Below are 20,658 nucleotides of genomic sequence, written 5' to 3'. Positions count from 1 at the left end.
AATCTTTCATATATGTGGCAAAAATAATCTTACGTGGTACCTAAATTTTTGATATGGCGATGGCTTATATAAATTTAGAAACCTCTCAATTTCACGGAATAAAATGATAGTCGATGCCATTTTCGTTTGTATAACGCATCAGTGCCTTGCAAATAGCAAATACTTTAACTTTGAAAACGGAGATACGTACTTAAGTTCAAAATTCAAAATCTAAAACAACGTCAAGAAAATGAGCATTAAGAAATGTGCTTCGGCTGTGATTCTCGCAGCATTTGATTAATAAATACGCTTATATAAACGCTGCTTGGCTTATCCAAGGCCAAAGGAAGTCCGGAAAACTACTTTCTTTCAATTAGAATTCGAACGAACCTACCAACACAGTGCATCTACACAACTCCCTCGCAACTGCGTCGAAACGAAACCGTACAAAATCGAAGAGAGCTAAATTTGTTGGCACAAAAGTGAAATTCAGTAATAATGACACATGTTTTATGAAATATACAAGTATTCTATTGTAAATGGTACCTATTGTTTATGTTATGGCTGCTTACATGACATAAATATAAACACAAATTTCTCATTAGAGTAGTTACACCCAAAGTGCTCTACAGTGATATGAGTCTTTTAAATTGCTCAAAATGGATACGCATTCGTATTATTTGTTGTTGGACAACGATACCTCAAGAGTCAGTATAGCATGGAAAGGTAAGGAATATTGCATTTCTAGTCTATTTAGTTAGTTAGGTGTACGCTTTTAAATTCAAATCTATATATAAACATTACAGGAACATGCGCTCATAAGTAGGTACTTTTGTTATTGATTTCCTGTTAACCGTCGTTCTAATTTCATTAATCTAGATGGACTATTTTAGTTTATTTGGCTAATTTCGATAATTCATACGTAACAATATCCAATAGGTAAAATGCGTACAAAATGATCTAATGCGTTATGTCATCTATTAAAGTGGCGCGAAACCATTACGAAATGAGTGACCTCTCAAGGCTGCACACGACGTTGTCTTGTTTTTGAAGGTGTAGGTATAACGTTTTCATTCATTTATTCATATTTACAAACAATATATTTGCTAACTCACAAATCGTGGAGCCACACTTTCATACTTACAAGTTAGCCTTTCAATAAACTATAACATTTTGCAATTGTATCTAATTATCTGGAAGCCCCCAGTGAAGTTCTATAGCGTTCTTGTTCAATCTTAGAGAGTTACGATAGTATTGGCTTTACGCAGCCCTCTCAACCCCAACTGTGGCCAAAATTCCAGCACCTCAACTATATATTTATTACTAGTTTCCATCCAAAACCTTATTAGAGGAATTTGTTGAATCTTGAGGAACTCTCATCTGGAACTCTAATCAGAATTTCAACTCTTTTAGTAACAAAAGTAAAAATCCTCCATAGTTGTTTGGTAATAAGTCGCCAGCGACGAATAAGAAAATAATAATGACCTTTACTTTTGGAACTGCGAAACACGATATTTTATACTTAGGGCTTACAGAAATAAAAATGTCCCTGCGAAGAGTTGTAGTTCTTGTTAGCGATCTAAAACAGCCCTGCATTATAGTTCAAAAGGTTACTGTAATTGAGGTTTATGACAAAAAAAGTGTTAGAAAATGTTAGAAAAATTTTTTACCAGAGAAACTTTGCGTAAAATTTTCAAAATATGGTACAGGATTGGTTCAAACCTTTAATGACCTATAATCGCCACAAGGTCGCCACACATTTCCTTTTTTAGGTAGGTACTAAATGTAACGGCGATGCCCAAGTACTTTTAGAAGGCCGAATAATGCCTTCACGTATCATAATCTTGTATTCGTTTTGAACTGCCTTTAGATCGCTCCACGGACAAACGCCTAGGTTTGCAATGCGAAGGTGGACCTGGGGTTACTTTTATGTGGTGTGTAACATTATGTTCTACAACTTGTATTCCAGAAGGCTTGGTGATCTATTTTGCTAACAACCGATGATAAACACTATAAACAGTATCTCCTGAAATTGATTTTTTAGTAACATCCCCAAGCGAACCTGATAGACATGTGTCATTTGATCAATCAATCAAACGTTTACGAGCGAGTTGACGAGTTAGCGTCTACGAGTAATCCGTAATGATTGGCGGCGTAATCCCAAATCTAAGCATAATCTTTGAATATAAATATATTCAAAGGCATAATGTAATTGTACGCACTGCAACCGACTACAAAAAAAGGGTAAAGAGTTGAAATATCGAATAATATACAAGTTCCATAAAAAATGCAATTTTGGTGTGCCACACCTTTATGACCAACCCTGTATAATTAAAATTATTACTGCCTCGTAGACACCAAAGAACCTTAAAACTGTATTGTATTAAGCTTTTTTCGACACCTTGTGTATTTTCGTCAATAATTGCATGCAGCATGAAACAAAAATTATTTAGCTAATTCCTCCACTTTTGCCGTTATTTAGGAAAACTCCCATATAAAATATATATCATTCATTTTTATCACACACTGATAATAATTTGTTATCAAATTTAACTTCATTCACAAGCTTAAACCCTCAGCAGCCATCGGTCGTTAACAGAAGTTTATTTTTTTACCTCGAAACAAAGTTATTGAGGAAATCGTAAGGCAACTTTTGCACTTTTTGTAAACGCCACTTTAAACAGTAGGTATACCTACTGTTCTTCTACGCTTATATTCTTATCTCATGGATATTAGTATAAATTTAACCCACAAATTGGTTGTCCTACTAAGCCTACTCCGGATCTGTTAATTACTATCAGTGTAGTCCTTATCTGTGCAAATTTCACCTAAAAACAAGCTGTCCTACTAAGCCTACTACACTCCAAAAAGCATTATGCGGGTCACTCTGGAATTGGGCGCAAGCCTGTTGAGGGCCCAGAACAAGAGAGGGATAATAAATAAATAAATAAAAATAAACGACCACCGGATACATTGTGGTAATACAACTACCTCAATTTACCGCAGTAAAATCTTGACATTATAAAACCGAAAGAATGTTTTCCTTGTTTTTCTTCAATTCCAAGTGTTAAAACCGTTGTACTGCCGCTATAGCTAAATTGTATAAAACAAATGATAAAGCCCTAGCCCTCGCGCGATTGTCTCCAGCGTGATCTCCGCCATGGGTAGCACCAAAATTTAATATGACTGTGCCACTACTTAAGCATATTCATGCAGGTATTTTTAAACGTGTTTAAACTTACGAGCGGATTCACTCATATTAGAAGTATCTGCAGTAAAATTGCTCTCTAAGCACATACAACACTTAGGAGGACTTTTCGAACTTTCGTAAATTATCAGCGATATCGTCGTGTATCAATATCAATACAATGGTTTACAAATTAAACTAACATGTTTAAAAAATAATCTAGCAGTTTATTTATTGAGCTCCAGATTTCGTCTGACAAAGTTTCTTCTGAAGGGCGCTTAATTTTATGCATCCAAAATATCTTCTTAAAACAAATAAAGATCTGGCTGTCATATTAATTTATTTAAACATTGTTGTTTTGGCTTCACAGAAAATAAATCTCTTACGCTCCTTAAACTGTTAACGGCACTATACCAATTGACAATTTGAATTTTTTCTTCAGTCGAATACATCGCACACGAACAAAAATAAAAATACGGAAGCCAAAGCAACAATATTCAAATTAATTAATATAACAAGTTATTTTGGTTGCATAAACTTAGGCGCCCTTCAGAAGAGCTTTTGTCTTTTAAAAGTAGATACACGGAAAAACAATACACATAAATCACTTTGTCCACTGCTTAATATACAGGGTGATTCCTATAGTACCTGCCACCGTTTGGGAGCGTGTAGGTGGTGCGTAGGGGAGTATTTTGATATAGGACACTTGGGGTCGGAAATCTAAATTAAGGGTGCCAGAGCCAAATTTACCTTCTGGAATTTCGCGCCTGTAGGTAGGCAACCCAACCGGCCGGCGGTGCACACGGAGCGATCTCAGGCGGCGATGTGTGGCTGACACTTGATCAGAATTTTGTTTAAACCCACGAAACCCCGTCTGCAACGACGCGTATCAAGTGAATAAACACTATGGCAATAGTATAATAATAGTTGGCTAGATGTAGGAAGTGCATTGAGATTTGAGAACAACGGTGGCCACGTTGAACACTTGTAAACGTTATTGCTTTGACTGTCGTTTTCCCTCCTTCCCTCCCATGTCGCTTCCTCGCGCTAACTCGCTCTGCATCGCTCCGCGCGAAACGTCGGTCGGTTGGGTTGCCTACATACAGGCGTGAAATTCCAGAAGATAAATTTGGTTCTGGCGCCCTTATTTTAGATTTCCCACCCCAAGTGTCCTATATCAAAATACTCCCCTAGGCACCCCCTATACGCTCCCAAACGGTGGCAGGTACTATAGGAATCACCCTGTATATCACTGTATAATTAACTCTAATGAGAATTTGATATCATATTTCTTTTTCAGGGATTCAACTGATTTGTCTTTTAAGCATAGGCCTCAGTGGTTTTTGGGCGGCCTTTTGTATGGGACGATTGACTTTAGATTTTGGTAACAACTGTTTTCTTTACGCTCATCTGGAATTTCTAACGAACGACACAGATTTGGCGACCATGCGTAAAACGTACCCTCTGCTTGCTGATCACCTACCTGCAGCTTCAGCAATAAATTTACGTACAACAGAATGGGGTAAGAAGAGTATGTGCTACTTTTGCCAGTTTACCCCATTAATGTCGTCGATTTATGCTCTGATATGGTTTGCATTATTTCTACTATGCACCAGAGGGGGTGTTGGATACATTTCTGATACGTTAGTATAGTCCAAATATTTAAAGCCAGAAAATGGTGATGAGGTATGTTTTAGATTTTCCCGTCCATGGAGAATAGTTTACCCAGCCCTTATTTTTGGCGCAATTTCTGCGATAGTCATGTTTGTAAGTGCAATACATATAACAAACGGCTCACAAGAGTTTTGTACTCAATTTGTAAAGCGATGGAATTCTACAAGGTAAGGTAACTCTTGCAAGTGGTGTTCTTCATCGACACTATTTTTTAGTTGTTTTAATGATATTGACAAATATACTATATACTTTTCTGGGAGAAAAGCCACATTTTTTGCAAATCTCATAGCAAGTGTTACATCTTCCCATATTTGCTGCGTTTCATGGTTATTGTACGTACTGATACTTTCCTTGAGAATAATGTGTATTGCCGATTTTCAAATGGTTAAGGTTGAAGTTATGCATTCAACTTCGTCAAAGGTAGGTACACTTTTACACATTATATATACGAGGAGAATCAAAATTACCAATAGAATATCTCTATTACCTACTATTTTTTCTTGTAGCAATGCTTAACATACACACCATCCTCGACACCTCAACCAAAACAAATCCTAATGGCCACGCCAGAAAGTATATCGGATGATGTAGAAAAACAGGCTGGTAAGGGTGACAGGGATTTTACGCTTCAAGATTCCGACAAAACATCATTGAAAGACGAACCAGCACATCTTCAGTCACAAAAACAAAAATATAGTCCTTCTCTTAATTTCGCCGATGACAGTCCCTTTAATGAAGACAACAAAAGTATTTCTTTAGTTCCATTGACGAAGAAACCTGACGATTTAGGTTCCAACGAGAACCGCGATGAATTAGCTTGGCGCGCTCCTCGAATTGATTTCAGTAATTTATAACATCCCACGTTTCATTTAGTCAGGTTTCACTAGCATGTGTGTCGGAATTTTAAACGATTGATCGAGTTGCATTGTAAGAAATTATGAATTTATTACAGAAAGGAAAAGAGCGTTAAAAGCTCGTGTCCTTACGTTTGATCCTGACATAAGTAGTACTAAAAGAAGAAGAACCAAAGGTAATTCAACTTTCTGTAACTTAGAGGACCTGCACTTTTATTGATTATTAGAAATGATAGCAAAGGATTGGAATTATCAAACCCTCGACCCCGTTCCAAACCAGTCTGATTTCAATTTAATAGACCTAGAAAAGAATGATGGTGATACAGTTAACCCTTAAAACACAGTCGCTTAAATCTGTTGCCCACAGAATCTTTCCAAAAACGTATGAAGATATGTGAGGCACGTTTAGACGCTCTTCAAAAGTTTAAACGGCAAATGCGCACGGATAAAGGAACAACTACCCGCGGTAACTACGCTTTAACAAACGTAAAAGTTTCACAATTTGTTCATTCTAGAATATGTATTCGGACCTTCTGGTGCACAACAGTATGCGAAAAGTTTCCGTGATAAACCAAGTACCAAGTTTTTTTGCAGTTCTGATAGAATACATTCTAATAATTTCATCATACTTACTTATTTAGATTTTTGCAATTCGTCTCGATTTGTTGTAATTTTCATCCCTGTTTTGTTTTTAATACAGAGCCCGCGTTTCCCGCATTGAGGATTCCGCGAGCAATACCCGAAGCACCTGGTCCGTCGACCCGTGGAGGAACTGCAGAAGCAGAATTGTTTAAAGGAATAGACGTAATCGGTACAAAACTAATCAAAACGTGTTGCTTTTAAATACCTTTGTATCCTTGAAGTTTGCCACTCTATTCATGTAAACAGGGTAACTATAGTAACGTTCCTTGGGAGGTGCCGACTCGAACTGTAGCAGCGATAAGCAATATATCAGATTCCCTGGCTACTGGTATATTTATTACCAGTGCTACAGTTGCAGTATTTGAAGATAGTCAAAGTATCTGTAACATAGTGGTACAAAATTCATGGCCTGAAATTTCTAGATGCATTTTCAATAATTTCCTTGCTGCAAAAGAATGTCCATTACTTCATTCTCAAACAAATAAAACTCGATTATTCACGTAATTCACAACTGTACTGAAATGGTTCTAGAAATCATAATTAAAATCGTTCCTTTTGTGTGTATCTAATTCACGTTTTTCCAAATGATGCCTTTAATTATACCTACCTTATTATAATTACAGGAAATATTTCGTCTCGTATCCCCACACCACCTAGAAATACCCATACTATTACAGGTATTTAACTAGACGCGATATTTGATTTAATTCTAGGAATTACAGGAAATATTTCGCCGGGTCCCAGTTTAACGAATACTACTGTTCGTACTACCACACCACCAAGAAATACCCATACCATTATAGGTATTTAACTAAGACGCAATATTTGCATTCAGGGATGCTACCTATCTATTTCTGTTCAAAAATCGCAGTCCTAATTCATTTTTTAATTGTTTTTTGATGTTCAGATATGGAACCCCTGCGTCCTGTTGTGTCACTAAGATACCCTCAGTTAGTAACTGAAGAAGTAGGTGCTACAGTTGGCAAAGTGAATAAAGGAATAAACACAGAAACAACATATGGTATAAAACGCTTACCGCCGAGAGTCATATTTTTTGCATTTTCTTCCCTCCCTTTGCTCAAAGTACTCTGTGCTTACCTACTGTAAATATCCATCAATGAGGAGAATGGAAAAAATAACCCATGGTAGGTAACTTTAATAGCAATTATAAATTGGACAATCTGTTAGGCGGAAGCTTAAAAGATGAAAGAGATCGCCATGCCGAGTTTGCAAATATACTCTTTGGACAAGTAAGGCAATACATGCAATTCGAAAAATCGTTAAAAAAAGATTGAAACAAACACATTCTCTCAACTCAGCCCCCTTGGTGAACTCAACCCGCTGGTTATAAATGCTCTGCATCATGACCAGTGGAGTAAATACTCTAAGACAAGATTTATTTTGTTTTCTAATTTTACAAATAATGTAGTACCTACCTACTTTATAATACCAATATTTATGTTATTTACACGTACCTACCAATATTACCTACTAATACTAAATATCTACATTTATTAAATAGTGTTTAATTACCTATATACTCATTTGAGCATTTATGTCCTTATACGTTTGCTCATGTGTGCTCATTTGAAACTCTCACTGTCGCTGTGATTCAAAAATTTTTGTCTCTTGGGGTCGGACTTTCATGTTTCCGTTAAACATATTTGGTCCATAGGAGCCATGACATCAGGTAAATTTAAGGTAAGATGAAAGTCTGACTTTTAATATATGGAAGAGAATGTATTAATATGTACCTTATACCTATGTATTCACAAACAACTCTGGTGTACAAATATTTTTATAAATTATTGTGTATGATGCATTGTTTAGCTTTTATAAATTATATATTAGAAGGTCTTTTATTACTGATAGCGTAGTACAATACATCAAAGGTTGTAAAAGCAAAGTGGATGTGAAGATTGATTCGTATAGGAAAAATACACAAATCCAACACCTCGAGTTAGCAGTAACAATTGGGACCGTCGACCATATCTGGCATATACCAATACAAGAGACATCATAAATGCAAATGGAAAACGCAATAAATCAGTTTAGTAATAAAGCACATCAAAAAACATCTACGATTCAATTTAGGCAAAACAACCCATAACATGATAAATTGCATGTACATAAAAAAACGTCAAAATGGTATGGCTCTATTCCACCATGGGCTGCCATTTAATTCAACACTAAAGGTACATGTGGAAATGCCAGCGATAAGTATTCATGTAAAAGTCCATCATCTCACATCCACGCCCTACATACTAAACCGAAAAAAAGTTAATTAGCGGGTCCCCCTCTCGTATTGCTAAGACACAAGAGCTGCAGTATGTACGAGATGAGGAAGCAACATATACAGCGAAGAATTGGAACTGTATTAGGTACACCCGCCACAGAAGAATCGATTATTCAAACATACATGGGAACATCATACAGATAATGCGCTTCTACGTGAATACATATATACAAAAACAAATTCGTTGAGCAAGATTCGAGATATCTGGTTTGATATGCAAGAAGGAACTAGAGGTCTAAATGAAACACATGATGTAAGAGTATTTGTTATATTCTAAACGTTACTTCAGATAAACAACACACAGACTTTTGAGTTGTTAAACAAATAGGTGAAACTGTGAAAGTGCACTTACCAAACACATTAATAAAATATAGTTAACTAAATTATTTCAACAAATTTCTAACAGTTAATAAATTTGTAATAACTAACAACAATTACTGAAAATAGAGTGATATGAACAGCTTTCACTCATCAGGGTGTTGGGTGCGGACGTGTTTATTTCTATCACCCTTTTGGCGAAATTCTCTACCACAAATGAGGCACGGATATGGTCTTTCATCAGTGTGAATTCGACGATGATTATTTAAAGCATCTGCACGGAAAAAACGTTTTGCGCAAATCTAAAAAAAGAATTTATTAGCTATGCTTGAACACTTATTATGCAGTGGCTCCCGTCATATCTGTTTGGTGTTTGTTAGAAGAGGTTCATTAATATTATTCACAACATGCGCAACGACAGTTGGTTACTTACGTCACAACCATATCTACGATCATTTGTATGAATTAGTCTATGCTGGTAGTAAACAGATCCAGTCAGAAAGCTCTTTCCACAGACTGTGCACTTAAAGGGGCGTTCGCGTGTATGAACCTTCCTGATGTGGTCCTTTAAATCTGGTCGAATAGTATAGCGCGCTTCACAACCTTCATGGGGGCAGGCAAACGGTTTGATTCCTAAACAGATACAATCAGAAACAACCGACACACAATATTCGGCAAATGAAACCTTGATGAAAACGCATATGTTGCCACAAATGAGACGTTTGCGAATAACTTCTACCACACTGCTCGCAGACATAAGGTTTTAAATGCTGATGCGCCCTGCTGTGAATTACCAGAGCTTTAGCACTGTGAACCACCTGCAAGCAAAAACTAAGAAAGGGAATTTCGTGTTATAACTCACCTGTCCACATTCTTCACACGAAAAGTTCGCTGCGTGATCTCTGTCACGGTGGCTTTCCAATTCAGTAACTGTGTCAAATACCATTACGCAACGTTCGCATTGATACTTATAACCTGCCTCAGCCACGCAAGATAAATTTCTGACTTTGGTATCTTGCTTTGGCCATTTGCGTTTACGACCACGTTTCTTTTTAGTCGGCTCATTTTGCTCAACTATGGAAGGATTGCTATCAGTGTTATCAATCGGTGCATCATTTTCTTTATTGCCCGCAGACTTCTCTGCATCTTTGTTCTTGTCAATAGATGTATCCAAAGTTATTAATACAGTTTTGATAAGTTGCACTAACTTATCTTTTGACTCATCATTGGTCTCGATCAAATTAGTATCAGTTAGGTGTGGTTTCGGCCTGTAGTGCTTCTTTTTCATTTTGTGAGTGTACAGAATTTCGTGGGATTTAAAGGTACGATCGCAGAGATCGCAATATGTCATCTTTGGAAGATAAAATAAATTCACAGCATCCGAACACTTGGTCATCCAGTGTCTGGTAGCAGATAAATACGACTCAAACGTGCCATTGCAGGTGATGCATTCATAATTTGTCTTCGTTGTGTGACGTCTTTGATGGGCCACCAAGAGATCTTTATCTGCATAGGTACGATTGCAGTATTCGCATTGCAGTAGCAGTTCAGTTAGTATTTTTGTTACATTTTGCAAGTGTGTTTCAATTGGCGCCTCACTTTTGCGACACTCTGTTACTTCTGCGTTTAGAGAATTGAAATCATAATCAATTTTGATGGTGTCTATTTTCTCTATACAACCTTCGGCGTGGTATGTTGCCGATGTTGGAGTTGAAAAGACTTGACTACATTTCGTACATTTCCACACAGTTACATCGCTGCGATAGAACTTCGATATATCTCCCGCTTTCTTGCAGTGGTTTTCTTTGTGGATCCTGAGGCGATTTTCGCTAACGAATTGTTTATTACAATGCTCACAAATATTTTCTTGCAGTTTTTCGTGGCTACTTTGGTGTCTTTCCAAATTGTTTTTACTTACAAATTGTTTAGCGCACGTTATACACGAGTATTTAATTCTCACTCCTCTGTCAACATCTTTCAAATCTGCATCAGCTTTTAAAACCTGCAAAAGAATGGCGTGATGTAGTTTAAAATTAATGCAATTATATTAGACAAAACGACAACCTTCTAAATGACTGTCGCCAATTTATAAAACTACGTTTCGCAGAAGGGCCAATGAAGACCGCCGCGCGACCATCATCGCCAATCTGGCCATCCTCCTGAGCAAAGTAAAAAACACTTGCAATATATACTCTGGGTCATTCAAACTTACTCTTGCCTTCACAAGGTTATCCTCAGACCGGCAATTATACCTACAATGGAGTGGGAATATTCCCTGTACTACGAACACTTGCGTCAACATTTACTTTACCTATAACATTCGTTAGTTCCACTCTACGACTACACTCCGCAATATGCCCAATGACTGAAGAAAACATGGGAACTCGAAAATTGTATACGTAATTCTTCTAGAGGATACCAAATTCTTAGCTTCTATCGAAAATTTGCCGATTTCATTTTTGCCAAGATTTTTGTTATTATCTGATGTTATTTGAAAAAATATAAGAAAAATAAAAAATATTTTCTCATTGCCATTTTTTGAGCTGTACAAGACACTGTTGAGAGATTTTGGATATAACATTTCGTTTAGGAGAAATCATCAACTTTATTTTTAATATGGTCCGTAAAAAAAGTACACACTGTATTGTGTTGTATTACTAATACGATATGCGGCACACAACACAATACGAACGATATACGGCACACAACACAATAGTTGGAAACTGTTGGTTTGAACAGGATGGTACACCCGCACACAACGGCCGAATCGTGCGAGAATACCTATCCGACAAATTGCCAGTAAATTTAGTACCCTTACATACCAAGCCTTTGTTGTAGATCTTAGATGTTCTTAATAACACTTTGTCTATGACTTGGCAACACTGTGATTTTAACAGGTGAACCCCCCTCATTGGAAGAAGGTGCAACGAATTGTGCCTTCTTGAAAACAATCACACGACAATTTTTTTCAGACTGAGGTACCTAGTGTTTATTCTACGAACCCTACAATCTTCGTCCCTGGGGGGGCAAACTGCCATTTGCCCCTCCCGTGGATCCGCCTCTGTACCTAAATGAGTCAAGATACATACACGCTGCGGCAGAGTTTATTTGTGTAAAACTACATCACGACAAAAAGTTGTTTATATATCTCTTTATATCTCGTATCATTTTCACCATAATTAAGAATACAATAATTACCTATGCATGAATTAAAAAAAACATATTGACTGCTGACGCCACACCACCTCGCAATTGTGTATCACAGAAAAACCTCGAGAAAAACATAAGTATTTAAATATGTATTAAGTATTAAAAAATGGTCGAAAATAGAAATATGCTCTCCTGATTTTTCTAGTACATAAATTTAGTCCTCAACAATTTATCTCTTATACATTTTTTCATATCTATTACGGTTTGCCTATAGTTCTGAAATAAATTGAAATCTCAATTACTCCGTTATTAGCGAGGTTATTAGTGATACAGTAAAGTCCAATGGGGCACCATTGGATGAGTCTCAGTGAGACAGCTATGACCCTGGACCCAAGAGGATAACATAAAAATAAATAACATATTAAAACTTATTAAAATACATTCCGCTTGAAGTGTGTGGTACCTTCCGCTTCAGTACATTTCAATAGTGCAATACAAATAAGTATAAATAAAATGATACAAAAACTAGCTAGGGATAAATGTCTTACCACTTTTTCAGCATTAAAATCGCACTGATGCCTCTGGTACTGATATTTAGTCGGAAAATTTGTATCGCAATTCTGACATCTGACCATAACGGTTATATTCAAAACCTCAGCCGGCAGTGCTTTATAACACTCATGGCTCGAATATGACTTATAGTCCGTTAGCAAGGAATTGGAGTCTTCAGAATCGATTGAATCTGGCTCTGCCTTAGCAGGTACCTTTACGTAGGTTACATTATCAACAACATTGTCCACACAATTGGAGTTTAACTTTTCATTTAGCGAAAATCCTACAAAAGAATCTAAACTTTCATTCTGTATGGGCCTTTTGGAGAGGGTCTCTTGAGAATTGAATTCTTGTTCGCTCTCGAAAGTTATCACAGAATTGTTCTTTCGTACAACTGCGGTTTTTATAGTTATAATTTTAAACATTGTAGATTCTTAAACCACTTGATATACCAAAAACCTTGCCGTCTATCACAACAGCTTTGCATTCAAAGATCCATTTCAAGAAATTAATTTTTATTTCATCAAACTATTGTTTGTTTTGTAAGGTTGCTATATTTACCAGCATCCAATCACAGTTTGCTTTGTTGCTATGGTAACCAATACGTATTTGGTTCGGTGTTTCAGATACCTACCACCTATGGTATATACAGAGTGATAAAAAAGGACTTGCTTAGTTTCCGCCGATCTATCCGACGACACCAATTTGAAAACAATTGGACCAAAACTGTAGAAGAAGATAGGTAAAAAACCTGAAAAATCTCCAGGTTAGTAATAACTAATAACACACTCGAGAATGACGACCAGATGTCGTTGACCCCACGTCATGTAGCCCCGTTCCTAAAGTTGTTAATTACTCGACTCTGGTAGGTACATGTACTGATGTACACTTCTCCTCTTCCTGCAAGCGTTCTTCTACCGCCCCGCATTTGCTGCGAGCCAGCCCGCCGGTCAAAGTGAGATTAAAAGCTACCTTTTTACAAATAAATTTGCAAAAATGAGCTAAAAATCAATTCTAAATGGACTTGAACAAATTCAAATGTTTTTTCGTAGCAGTAAGGATGTAATATATTTGTGTAACGTGTTTTCTACAAAATTAAATACATACATTTACCTACTTGTTTATAAATTCTTACACAATAATACTATTATATATATATATATTATAATATAGCATCCTTGATTCTTACATACAAAACCACAGGTAAGTAGTATATTATATTTTTGCAAGTTATTCATATTAGCACATTATTATTAGAATTTGTACTTGCCGATATTATTTCATGGATAAAGACACCACATGCTTCTTTACTGAAATTACCTTAGCAATGTGTTTATGCAAGGTACATTAGAATATTAAGTAAATCAATATTATGTCAATAGATACATTAACAAAACTAAGCATGAAAACAACAATAAATTAGGCAATTACGTAAAGTAAGCATAAGTACGTTAAAATAGGTACAGTCAATTTCAAAAAGAAAAGAAAAATATGGGCTGCAATAAACAAAACAATACTTAAAGTTCTGATGTAACAATAAAATCTGAAAGCACTATCGAGCGAAGTTCTTGCAATCACGTGTTGGCCGAATATTGGATGGTAATGAGTTCCATAGTACAGGGCTTAGACATAAAACGACGTGTACCAAGCTTGTGTGTTAACTTTTGGTATGACGAAGTCCGTAGTTCGCGTGCCGTAACTATGAAAACTGTGTAAGGTTCTGGTTAAGCAAGTAGGTAACACGGTCTTTTATTCACTATGACTATATATGTTATGTTACAAACGTACCATATACAGCAATTTCGCACCCTTTGTATCTTGTTAGAGAGCTGCTTGTTTAAACCATGTTAACATACATCTGCATATGTAAACAAGGGTAAGTTTGTACCAACACCAACGTTATTGGCGTTGGTCGTTTAGATGCAAAAACTGCTACTGGTTGACATAACTCTACAGTCTTCCGCGAATGAACGAAACATAAATACTAGAGCATCATTTGCTTGTTTATCTGCAGATGCTGTCCGGTCGGTATCATTATCATTTTTATTAACCCCAACATCTTGGATTTTTTTATATTACGCCAATTTGCCACATTTGGATGAAACATTCTCTAGGTCATCTATTTTTTTCATTAACGTCGTCTCATTAATTTTATTCATATTTTTCGTTAAGACAGTTTTGTGTCTCTCTTGCATTCGTTTTGATTTTGCGACAAATTTACCTATTCGTTTAAGATCGTAGCTATAAACACCTATTAATTTTCCTGCATTGGGTACATCTATTTACTCTTGTATTTTTTGTAGAAACAGTTTCAGTAAAGTAAGAGCATTTTGAATGTCTCCATACATTTACATAAGAATCTTTAAGGTAATTCTTATTACAAAAATGAGAGGGTACCTTAGAGTTCGGATATCCATAGCAGTAGAAAAAATTGTCAAATGCTGTAATAGTGTCAGTTATATATGTTTTAAAATCTTGAACAGTTTTTAAATGATCCAAATTGTAAGTGTTGGTATCTTTGTTAAAAACAAAGCATTTTAAAGTTGCTTTTTCCAACATTAAACTAACTTGAGTAATAGGACGGCTTTCATAAACTACCACCTTTGAAAAATAAATAATACATGAGGCGAGATTTGATTGTAAATAGTGAGTGGCCCAATTTGATGGTAAACTGATGTCCTTATTAAAATTTATTTTACTTGCGAAATCCACCAAGTTCGTTGAGGAATCAGATGCTAAAATTAATTGGATAAAAAAATAAAAATATAGAGAATTTGAAGGACGTTACCAAAATCATAACCACTAGTACTGCTACTTCCAGGATTATTTCCAGCATTATAGCGCTTTCGTTTATTTACAGGAGTGTCCCAAATTACTCGCCTTTGCTCTTTGGCTTTTAATTTCGACAAATACGATGGGCAATCTGGAAAAATAGTGGGAACAGCATCGTCACTTAGGCGAGGTTTATCCAAAGCGTACTAGAAACCAAAAGTTAATGCTATATTTTTGTATTTCACTGTTTCACTTCAAATGATTTTATTCACAATCATATACAGAGAGTGGTGGAAAAGTATGGAATTAGCGATCTACAGCCTTAACCATTCGTTATATTGCAAAAAGTGTGAGATGAAAGTTGTTTGATATTATACGAGTATATGCATGTTTTGACGTACACGGATATTTTTTCGAATGACGTCATTTCAAGTTACACATCCTGTATTTTTTTAGTTTTTTATGATCCTCTAGACGAGGTGCTTCAAAATGGTATAGGGTTTTAACGCTCTGAAGTTCTCAGATTTCAAGATATTTGAGTTTTTATATCAATAATTGGCTCATGAAAAACTACTCAATAACGTCTAAAGTGTCAGTTGTCAGTTTTAGTAAAATGGTTCGTTTATCCGAGAAAGAGCGAATAACACTTTCAATGATGGTTAGGTGCGGAGATCAGATGAAATATGAAATACATACGCATTTCTCAATGTTTTGATTTCATTACATTAAAACGAAAATATCTTAAAATTTGAGAAGTTCAGTGTTAAAACCCTATACCATTTTGAAGCACCTCGTCTAGAGGATCATAAAAAACTAAAAAAATACAGGTTGTTCAATTTAAAAAATATGATCAACAAGACATAACTTGAAATGACGTCATTCGAAAAAATATCCGTGTACGTCAAAACATGCATAATATAATATCAAACAACTTTCATCTCACACTTTTTACAATATAACGAATGGTTAAGGCTGTAGCTCGCTGATTCCATACTTTTCCGCCACTATGTAAGTATGTAATATGTCAATTGCCAACTGTTTTGAAGTTTGGAAGTGAGCAATTGTTTGACATATTTTGCGAACCTCGCCGAGGTCAGCAAAGTACTTCCCGACTTGCACGCCAATGCTGGACTCGAGACTGGACTTGATTTCAAATTTCATTTACGCTGACACTGGTGGAATTTGTTATACAAGTCAGATTGTGAATAAAATAGTATACAAACCTCGAAGCTGTGCCTCGATGGTCAATGGTTCATAACCAACGCCTCGTGCTTATAAGCCCTCGGCGTAGGTAATGAACCACTTCCCAGCTCGGTATGTAATCTACTATTATTTAAACGATTATTTCAATAAAAACGATATAAAAACCTATAGGTACTTACGGAATAGCACTCAGTTTTAATTTCCCGTATTATGAATTTTTTCTCAAAATGTCTTTCACATACATAATATTTAGCAGTTATGTTGGGATCTTTTCTAGGAATTAGCTTATTAAATTTCCGTACTTTGTCTCCTGGGATACTGAATACCGAGTATTTCTCGGTACACGACAGGTACCCACTTTTGCAGCTAGGAACACAACACTTTCTACCCATGTTAAAAATAAAAATATTCGCAGTAATGCGATAAAAGGTAAACGAAGGACGTATTAAAGTATTCTGAAGTACGCGCCACGCCCGCAGTACGGACTGTTTACTGCATCCCTCTCTCCACCTCTCGCTCCAACTTCGTGAATGTGAGATTCGCGCCTCTCTACACGCGTATTGAACGTACAGCTGCGCGAACACCTGTCTATTATACACTTTGACGGGAGATGCCTTCAGGTCGCCCACGTCCTTCAGCCAGCTCAGTGAGTAAGCTGTGGTATCTCCCTGTAACTACTAAAATAAGCACACGGTAATGAATATGATAATCTGTTTTTGAATTCCTATGGGATGCAACGACCACCGCAAGCACCTCACTAGAGCCCTAGGGGTGCTGATGTACTTTGAAATAAGTAATGATTTAAAGTACGCTTTATTTATTTCATGCAAATCGGTAATTTTTAATGTGTCTGGGCACTATGTACTGTGATAGTCACCGACTCGCCGTGTCATAGTAATACCATTGTTTAAATACTTTATTTAAACAATGGTAATACCTAGAAGTCGAGAGGAATAGCATGTTCCAACCCAACTACGTGTTTTTAGGTATTGTACTTATATAATCACAAATAACACTTTCTTAATTTCAACTATGATTATAATTACCTGAACAAAGAGTTCCAGTTCCAAGCAAGAGTTCATTGTCCAATTATTCGCAACGTAGACGCGAAGAATCTCACGTCTACCGGACAAAGACGACTATATTTTTGACAGTTATTCTTTTCCAACACACGTATCACAACCTGGGCGTATGAATTTCTAAAGTTGGCAATCGCTACCATAAACAAAGCAGATTTTAGGTTATCTTTTCAAAAGTCTCAATTGTAATAATGGAAAAAATTGTTATATTCGGATCTACAGGCAATACCGGTATCTGTGCAGTCGAAGCTGGTGTGCAGAAAGGTACGTGCAATCAAAGTAAATACGCATTTCACGCTCCATTTCTAGGATTAAATGTAAGGGCATTCGTACGAGATCCTACGAAATTGCCGGATCACCTACGAAACAGTGTAGAAGTTGTTAAGGGGGACGTGTTGAACTATACCGACGTACATAATGCAATAAAAAATGTTAGCGCTGTTGTTGTCGTCTTAGGTACTCGAAAAGATTTAAGTGCCACCACAATGTTAAGTGACGGAATGAAGAATATAATTAAAGCCATGACAAAAGAGAATGTACAGATTGTGTCTGTTTGTTTATCTGCGTTTCTTTTCTGTGCACCAGAGCAAGTGCCGAAAATATTTTGTAAAATCAACGAAGATCATCAAAGGGAATTTGATGTTTTGCAAGAATCTGGGCTTAATTACATTGCAGTTTTTCCACCTCATATTTCAGGTACTTTAGTCATTTTCATTATTTCAGAATGTTGTACCGGCACTTTTAGATGATAAGGGAACAACTTGTGAAGTTAATCACGGTAGTTTACCGCCAGGCGGAAAAATGGTATCGAAACATGACTTAGGAAAATTCTTGATAGACTCATTAACACAGCCCGAACATTACGGAAAGATCTGTGGAATTGTTACTAAGTATTAGAGTCTGGAAGATACAAAAGGAAACATTTCATAAAATGAAAGGTGCTTCAAGTATTTTGCTCAGATAATTTTATACCGCAGCTTTGGTTACCAAAAATTAAATTTTTAAATATACTAAGTACATATTTAATTCGATATATGTTACAAAGTATATTATCGAAGTGGAAATAGCGAGGAAAATAGTTATTTTTATAGTAAGTATATTCAGATTTATTAACTTATAGATGACCAAATTTGGAGATATAAGAATTATATATTTATATAAATTTAAGTTTGTGACTGCTTTGTATTGCAACAGTATTATTTTGAGCAGATTTTTAGATTGTAAGTATCTATTTGGTGTTGATAGATATTTTTGAATTCCATAATTCATTATAGATTCTCAAATTCATGTAGTCGATAGATTTTTCTTAATTCCACTTGATGTTGGTTTCTTCTGATAAAATTTTTCTTAGGATAGGTTCTTATATGAGACTTGTTCTTGGACTTTTTGTTTCAAGATGAAAACCCATAAACTTTCTGTAAGCATTGAATGTAGACTATTAAAATATGACAATTTTGTATCATGTTCTCACCTTATCCTGCCTGGGAAAGATGATCTTAAAACATTTGAGCCATTTGTGTTGCTGCCATAAGCATAACAAAGGCAAGGAATTATTGGTTAAACATTGACGGTATTTTCGTAAATTTCTTCATAGTTTCTTGCAATGCATTACATTTTTAACAATAGGGGGTAGTAAAAAAATCGGAAAAGGCATACTCCAAAACCTATTCAAAGACGTGCCACCAGTCTCTGTAACAGTGGCGCCGCCATAAATATTTTGGAGGGCCAATCTGGGACCAATGTTTCATGGTAGGCCATAATATAATTCGCTAGTCTTGTATTGTGTAGGAGGAGACGAGTATCAAAAAATCAGTTTACAAAATTGAAAATGTATTTATTGCACATTATTAATCAAAGCTCTAAATGGGAACTTCGGATCCTGTTTCTGTTTACTTTCACACAGTGTATGAGTGCATTTTTGTTTCATTAGTAGGGCAAAGGCAGGGATTTTTCCAATACGCCAAAAAATATTTAAAACAGTGATACGAGGTATTATATCTATTTTATTTTGCCTTTATCTTTGAGTGGGCGGGGTTTCAGCCAAGGCTGCTCTACCAACCCAGCCCACTTTACACTTACAAATATCCATGCCCGAACCAGGGACCTTTAGCACCACAGTTCAGCTTTGTGCCACATGGGCCCGCTTAGTATTAAAATCCTCTAAGGAAGTTTATTGGAGAATTTGTAAATAATGGTGAGCAGTTAAAGTTCCATCAAAGATTACTGGTCCAATTACATTATGCCATAAAATAGATTAATTTTAAATCTTACTTGATTTCGGCTAAGAACTACAACATGTAGGTTTTCCTTTAACGAATAGTGTTCATTATGTCCTTGAAAATGTATTACCTACACAATAGGAATGGAAACTATGGAAATGGTTAAATGTTAAAATCAAAATGGTCCAGTATCCGAAATCTGCTACACTGACTAAAAATCTCTTTGGGACAATTGACATTGCAAGAATAAAAATCTATTGAAAGTATACAGCACAGCTTAGACAATCCATTGTTTTCACAATGGGGTAGGGTACCAAAGATCCAATCTTAACTGATCGTTGAATTGCTTTTCTTCCAGCAAACGTTACCCTCTTGGGCACTTCAAGCACACACGTTAATACATTAAACAACAATTTTGGGCATTTGGTGGTCAGACTAAGTTCGTTTGATTTAAGAAAGATAGATAATTTGCGCATAAACGTTAGGAATATGGCTACTTTTCAATCAATACGTAACCTCACGAGATTTATCTTTACTATGAGGAAGTCTGTGGCAATTTTCTTTGATTTAAAAAGAATATGCACCTGTATTTAAAACGTTGCGTTAAGGTCGACCGCCTAATATCAACTTTATTTCGTTAATTTTATATGAAATTGCATCCTACATCTTCACTTGAAGTTGGTCTGGCGGTTCAATATTCAGCATGCAGTGATTTTACAAATAAACCAGGACT

The 20,658-nt window shown here is 36.0% G+C and overlaps 4 protein-coding genes across 12 annotated transcripts; 2 read left to right on the top strand and 2 right to left on the bottom strand.

Annotated features, from left to right (window-relative positions):
- The first annotated feature begins 366 nt into the window (after positions 1-366).
- LOC116167159 lies at positions 367-8,193 on the top strand. 6 transcript variants are annotated; one of them, XR_004144466.1, is made up of 7 exons: positions 367-705; positions 4,467-4,809; positions 4,864-5,007; positions 5,056-5,260; positions 5,347-5,870; positions 5,922-6,011; positions 6,062-8,193. XR_004144466.1 is itself a non-coding variant. In XM_031482403.1 (5 exons), exons 1-5 carry the CDS (start codon positions 639-641, stop codon positions 5,692-5,694), a joined length of 1,107 nt encoding a protein of 368 aa, XP_031338263.1. In that variant the 5' UTR covers positions 367-638; the 3' UTR covers positions 5,695-8,193. The 6 variants fall into 6 exon arrangements, 1 of the variants encoding a protein (XP_031338263.1); XR_004144464.1 differs by having other exon boundaries at positions 5,347-6,011; positions 6,062-6,160; positions 6,210-8,193; XR_004144462.1 differs by having other exon boundaries at positions 5,922-8,193.
- Positions 8,194-8,916: 723 nt separating this feature from the next.
- Positions 8,917-13,255, bottom strand: LOC116167185 (zinc finger protein 43). The gene is made up of 5 exons (XM_031482447.1): positions 12,649-13,255; positions 9,813-10,952; positions 9,636-9,768; positions 9,384-9,583; positions 8,917-9,252 (listed from the first exon to the last, which is right to left on the bottom strand). Exons 1-5 carry the CDS (start codon positions 13,075-13,077, stop codon positions 9,097-9,099), a joined length of 2,058 nt encoding a protein of 685 aa, XP_031338307.1. The 5' UTR covers positions 13,078-13,255; the 3' UTR covers positions 8,917-9,096.
- Positions 13,256-13,828: 573 nt separating this feature from the next.
- Positions 13,829-17,759, bottom strand: LOC116167139. 3 transcript variants are annotated; one of them, XR_004144455.1, is made up of 4 exons: positions 17,674-17,747; positions 16,807-17,304; positions 15,441-15,630; positions 13,829-15,387 (listed from the first exon to the last, which is right to left on the bottom strand). XR_004144455.1 is itself a non-coding variant. In XM_031482384.1 (4 exons), exons 1-4 carry the CDS (start codon positions 17,707-17,709, stop codon positions 14,894-14,896), a joined length of 1,215 nt encoding a protein of 404 aa, XP_031338244.1. In that variant the 5' UTR covers positions 17,710-17,759; the 3' UTR covers positions 13,829-14,893. The 3 variants fall into 3 exon arrangements, 2 of the variants coding, with proteins under 2 accessions (XP_031338244.1, XP_031338249.1); XM_031482384.1 differs by having other exon boundaries at positions 16,807-17,301; positions 17,674-17,759; XM_031482389.1 differs by having other exon boundaries at positions 16,807-17,295; positions 17,674-17,737.
- Positions 17,320-18,614, top strand: LOC116167174 (flavin reductase (NADPH)). 2 transcript variants are annotated; one of them, XM_031482428.1, is made up of 5 exons: positions 17,320-17,613; positions 17,692-17,816; positions 17,868-17,970; positions 18,016-18,402; positions 18,452-18,614. In XM_031482428.1, exons 1-5 carry the CDS (start codon positions 17,586-17,588, stop codon positions 18,601-18,603), a joined length of 795 nt encoding a protein of 264 aa, XP_031338288.1. In that variant the 5' UTR covers positions 17,320-17,585; the 3' UTR covers positions 18,604-18,614. The 2 variants fall into 2 exon arrangements, with proteins under 2 accessions (XP_031338288.1, XP_031338298.1); XM_031482438.1 differs by lacking the exon at positions 17,320-17,613 and having other exon boundaries at positions 17,694-17,816; positions 17,861-17,970.
- The last annotated feature ends 2,044 nt before the right edge of the window (positions 18,615-20,658 follow it).

This window comes from Photinus pyralis, unplaced genomic scaffold (genome assembly GCF_008802855.1).
Source record: "Photinus pyralis isolate 1611_PpyrPB1 unplaced genomic scaffold, Ppyr1.3 Ppyr1.4_LG1, whole genome shotgun sequence".
Classification (NCBI taxonomy): Eukaryota; Metazoa; Arthropoda; class Insecta; order Coleoptera; family Lampyridae; genus Photinus; species Photinus pyralis.
Note: the sequence above shows the minus strand (reverse complement) of the source record. Positions and strands in the feature narration are given on the sequence as shown.

Bases quoted from the DNA above. Each gene is read 5' to 3' on its own strand.
- LOC116167159 (XM_031482403.1), top strand. From the start codon at position 639: ATGGATACGCATTCGTATTATTTGTTGTTGGACAACGATACCTCAAGA. The intron at 4,810-4,863 runs GTTAGTATAGTC...GGTATGTTTTAG, and splicing joins GTTGGATACATTTCTGATAC to ATTTTCCCGTCCATGGAGAA. The intron at 5,261-5,346 runs GTAGGTACACTT...TTTTTCTTGTAG, and splicing joins TGCATTCAACTTCGTCAAAG to CAATGCTTAACATACACACC.
- LOC116167185 (XM_031482447.1), bottom strand. From the start codon at position 13,077: ATGTTTAAAATTATAACTATAAAAACCGCAGTTGTACGAAAGAACAAT. The intron at 10,953-12,648 runs GTAAGACATTTA...ATTCTTTTGCAG, and splicing joins ATTTTAATGCTGAAAAAGTG to GTTTTAAAAGCTGATGCAGA. The intron at 9,584-9,635 runs GTTTCATTTGCC...GTATCTGTTTAG, and splicing joins ACATATGCGTTTTCATCAAG to GAATCAAACCGTTTGCCTGC.
- LOC116167174 (XM_031482428.1), top strand. From the start codon at position 17,586: ATGTTCCAACCCAACTACGTGTTTTTAG. The intron at 17,971-18,015 runs GTACGTGCAATC...CTCCATTTCTAG, and splicing joins CGAAGCTGGTGTGCAGAAAG to GATTAAATGTAAGGGCATTC. The intron at 18,403-18,451 runs GTACTTTAGTCA...CGGCACTTTTAG, and splicing joins TTTTCCACCTCATATTTCAG to ATGATAAGGGAACAACTTGT.
- LOC116167139 (XM_031482384.1), bottom strand. From the start codon at position 17,709: ATGAACTCTTGCTTGGAACTGGAACTCTTTGTTCAG. The intron at 17,302-17,673 runs GTAATTATAATC...TTATTTTAGTAG, and splicing joins AACTGGAACTCTTTGTTCAG to TTACAGGGAGATACCACAGC. The intron at 15,631-16,806 runs GTAAGTACCTAT...TTTGGTTTCTAG, and splicing joins TTAAAACTGAGTGCTATTCC to TACGCTTTGGATAAACCTCG.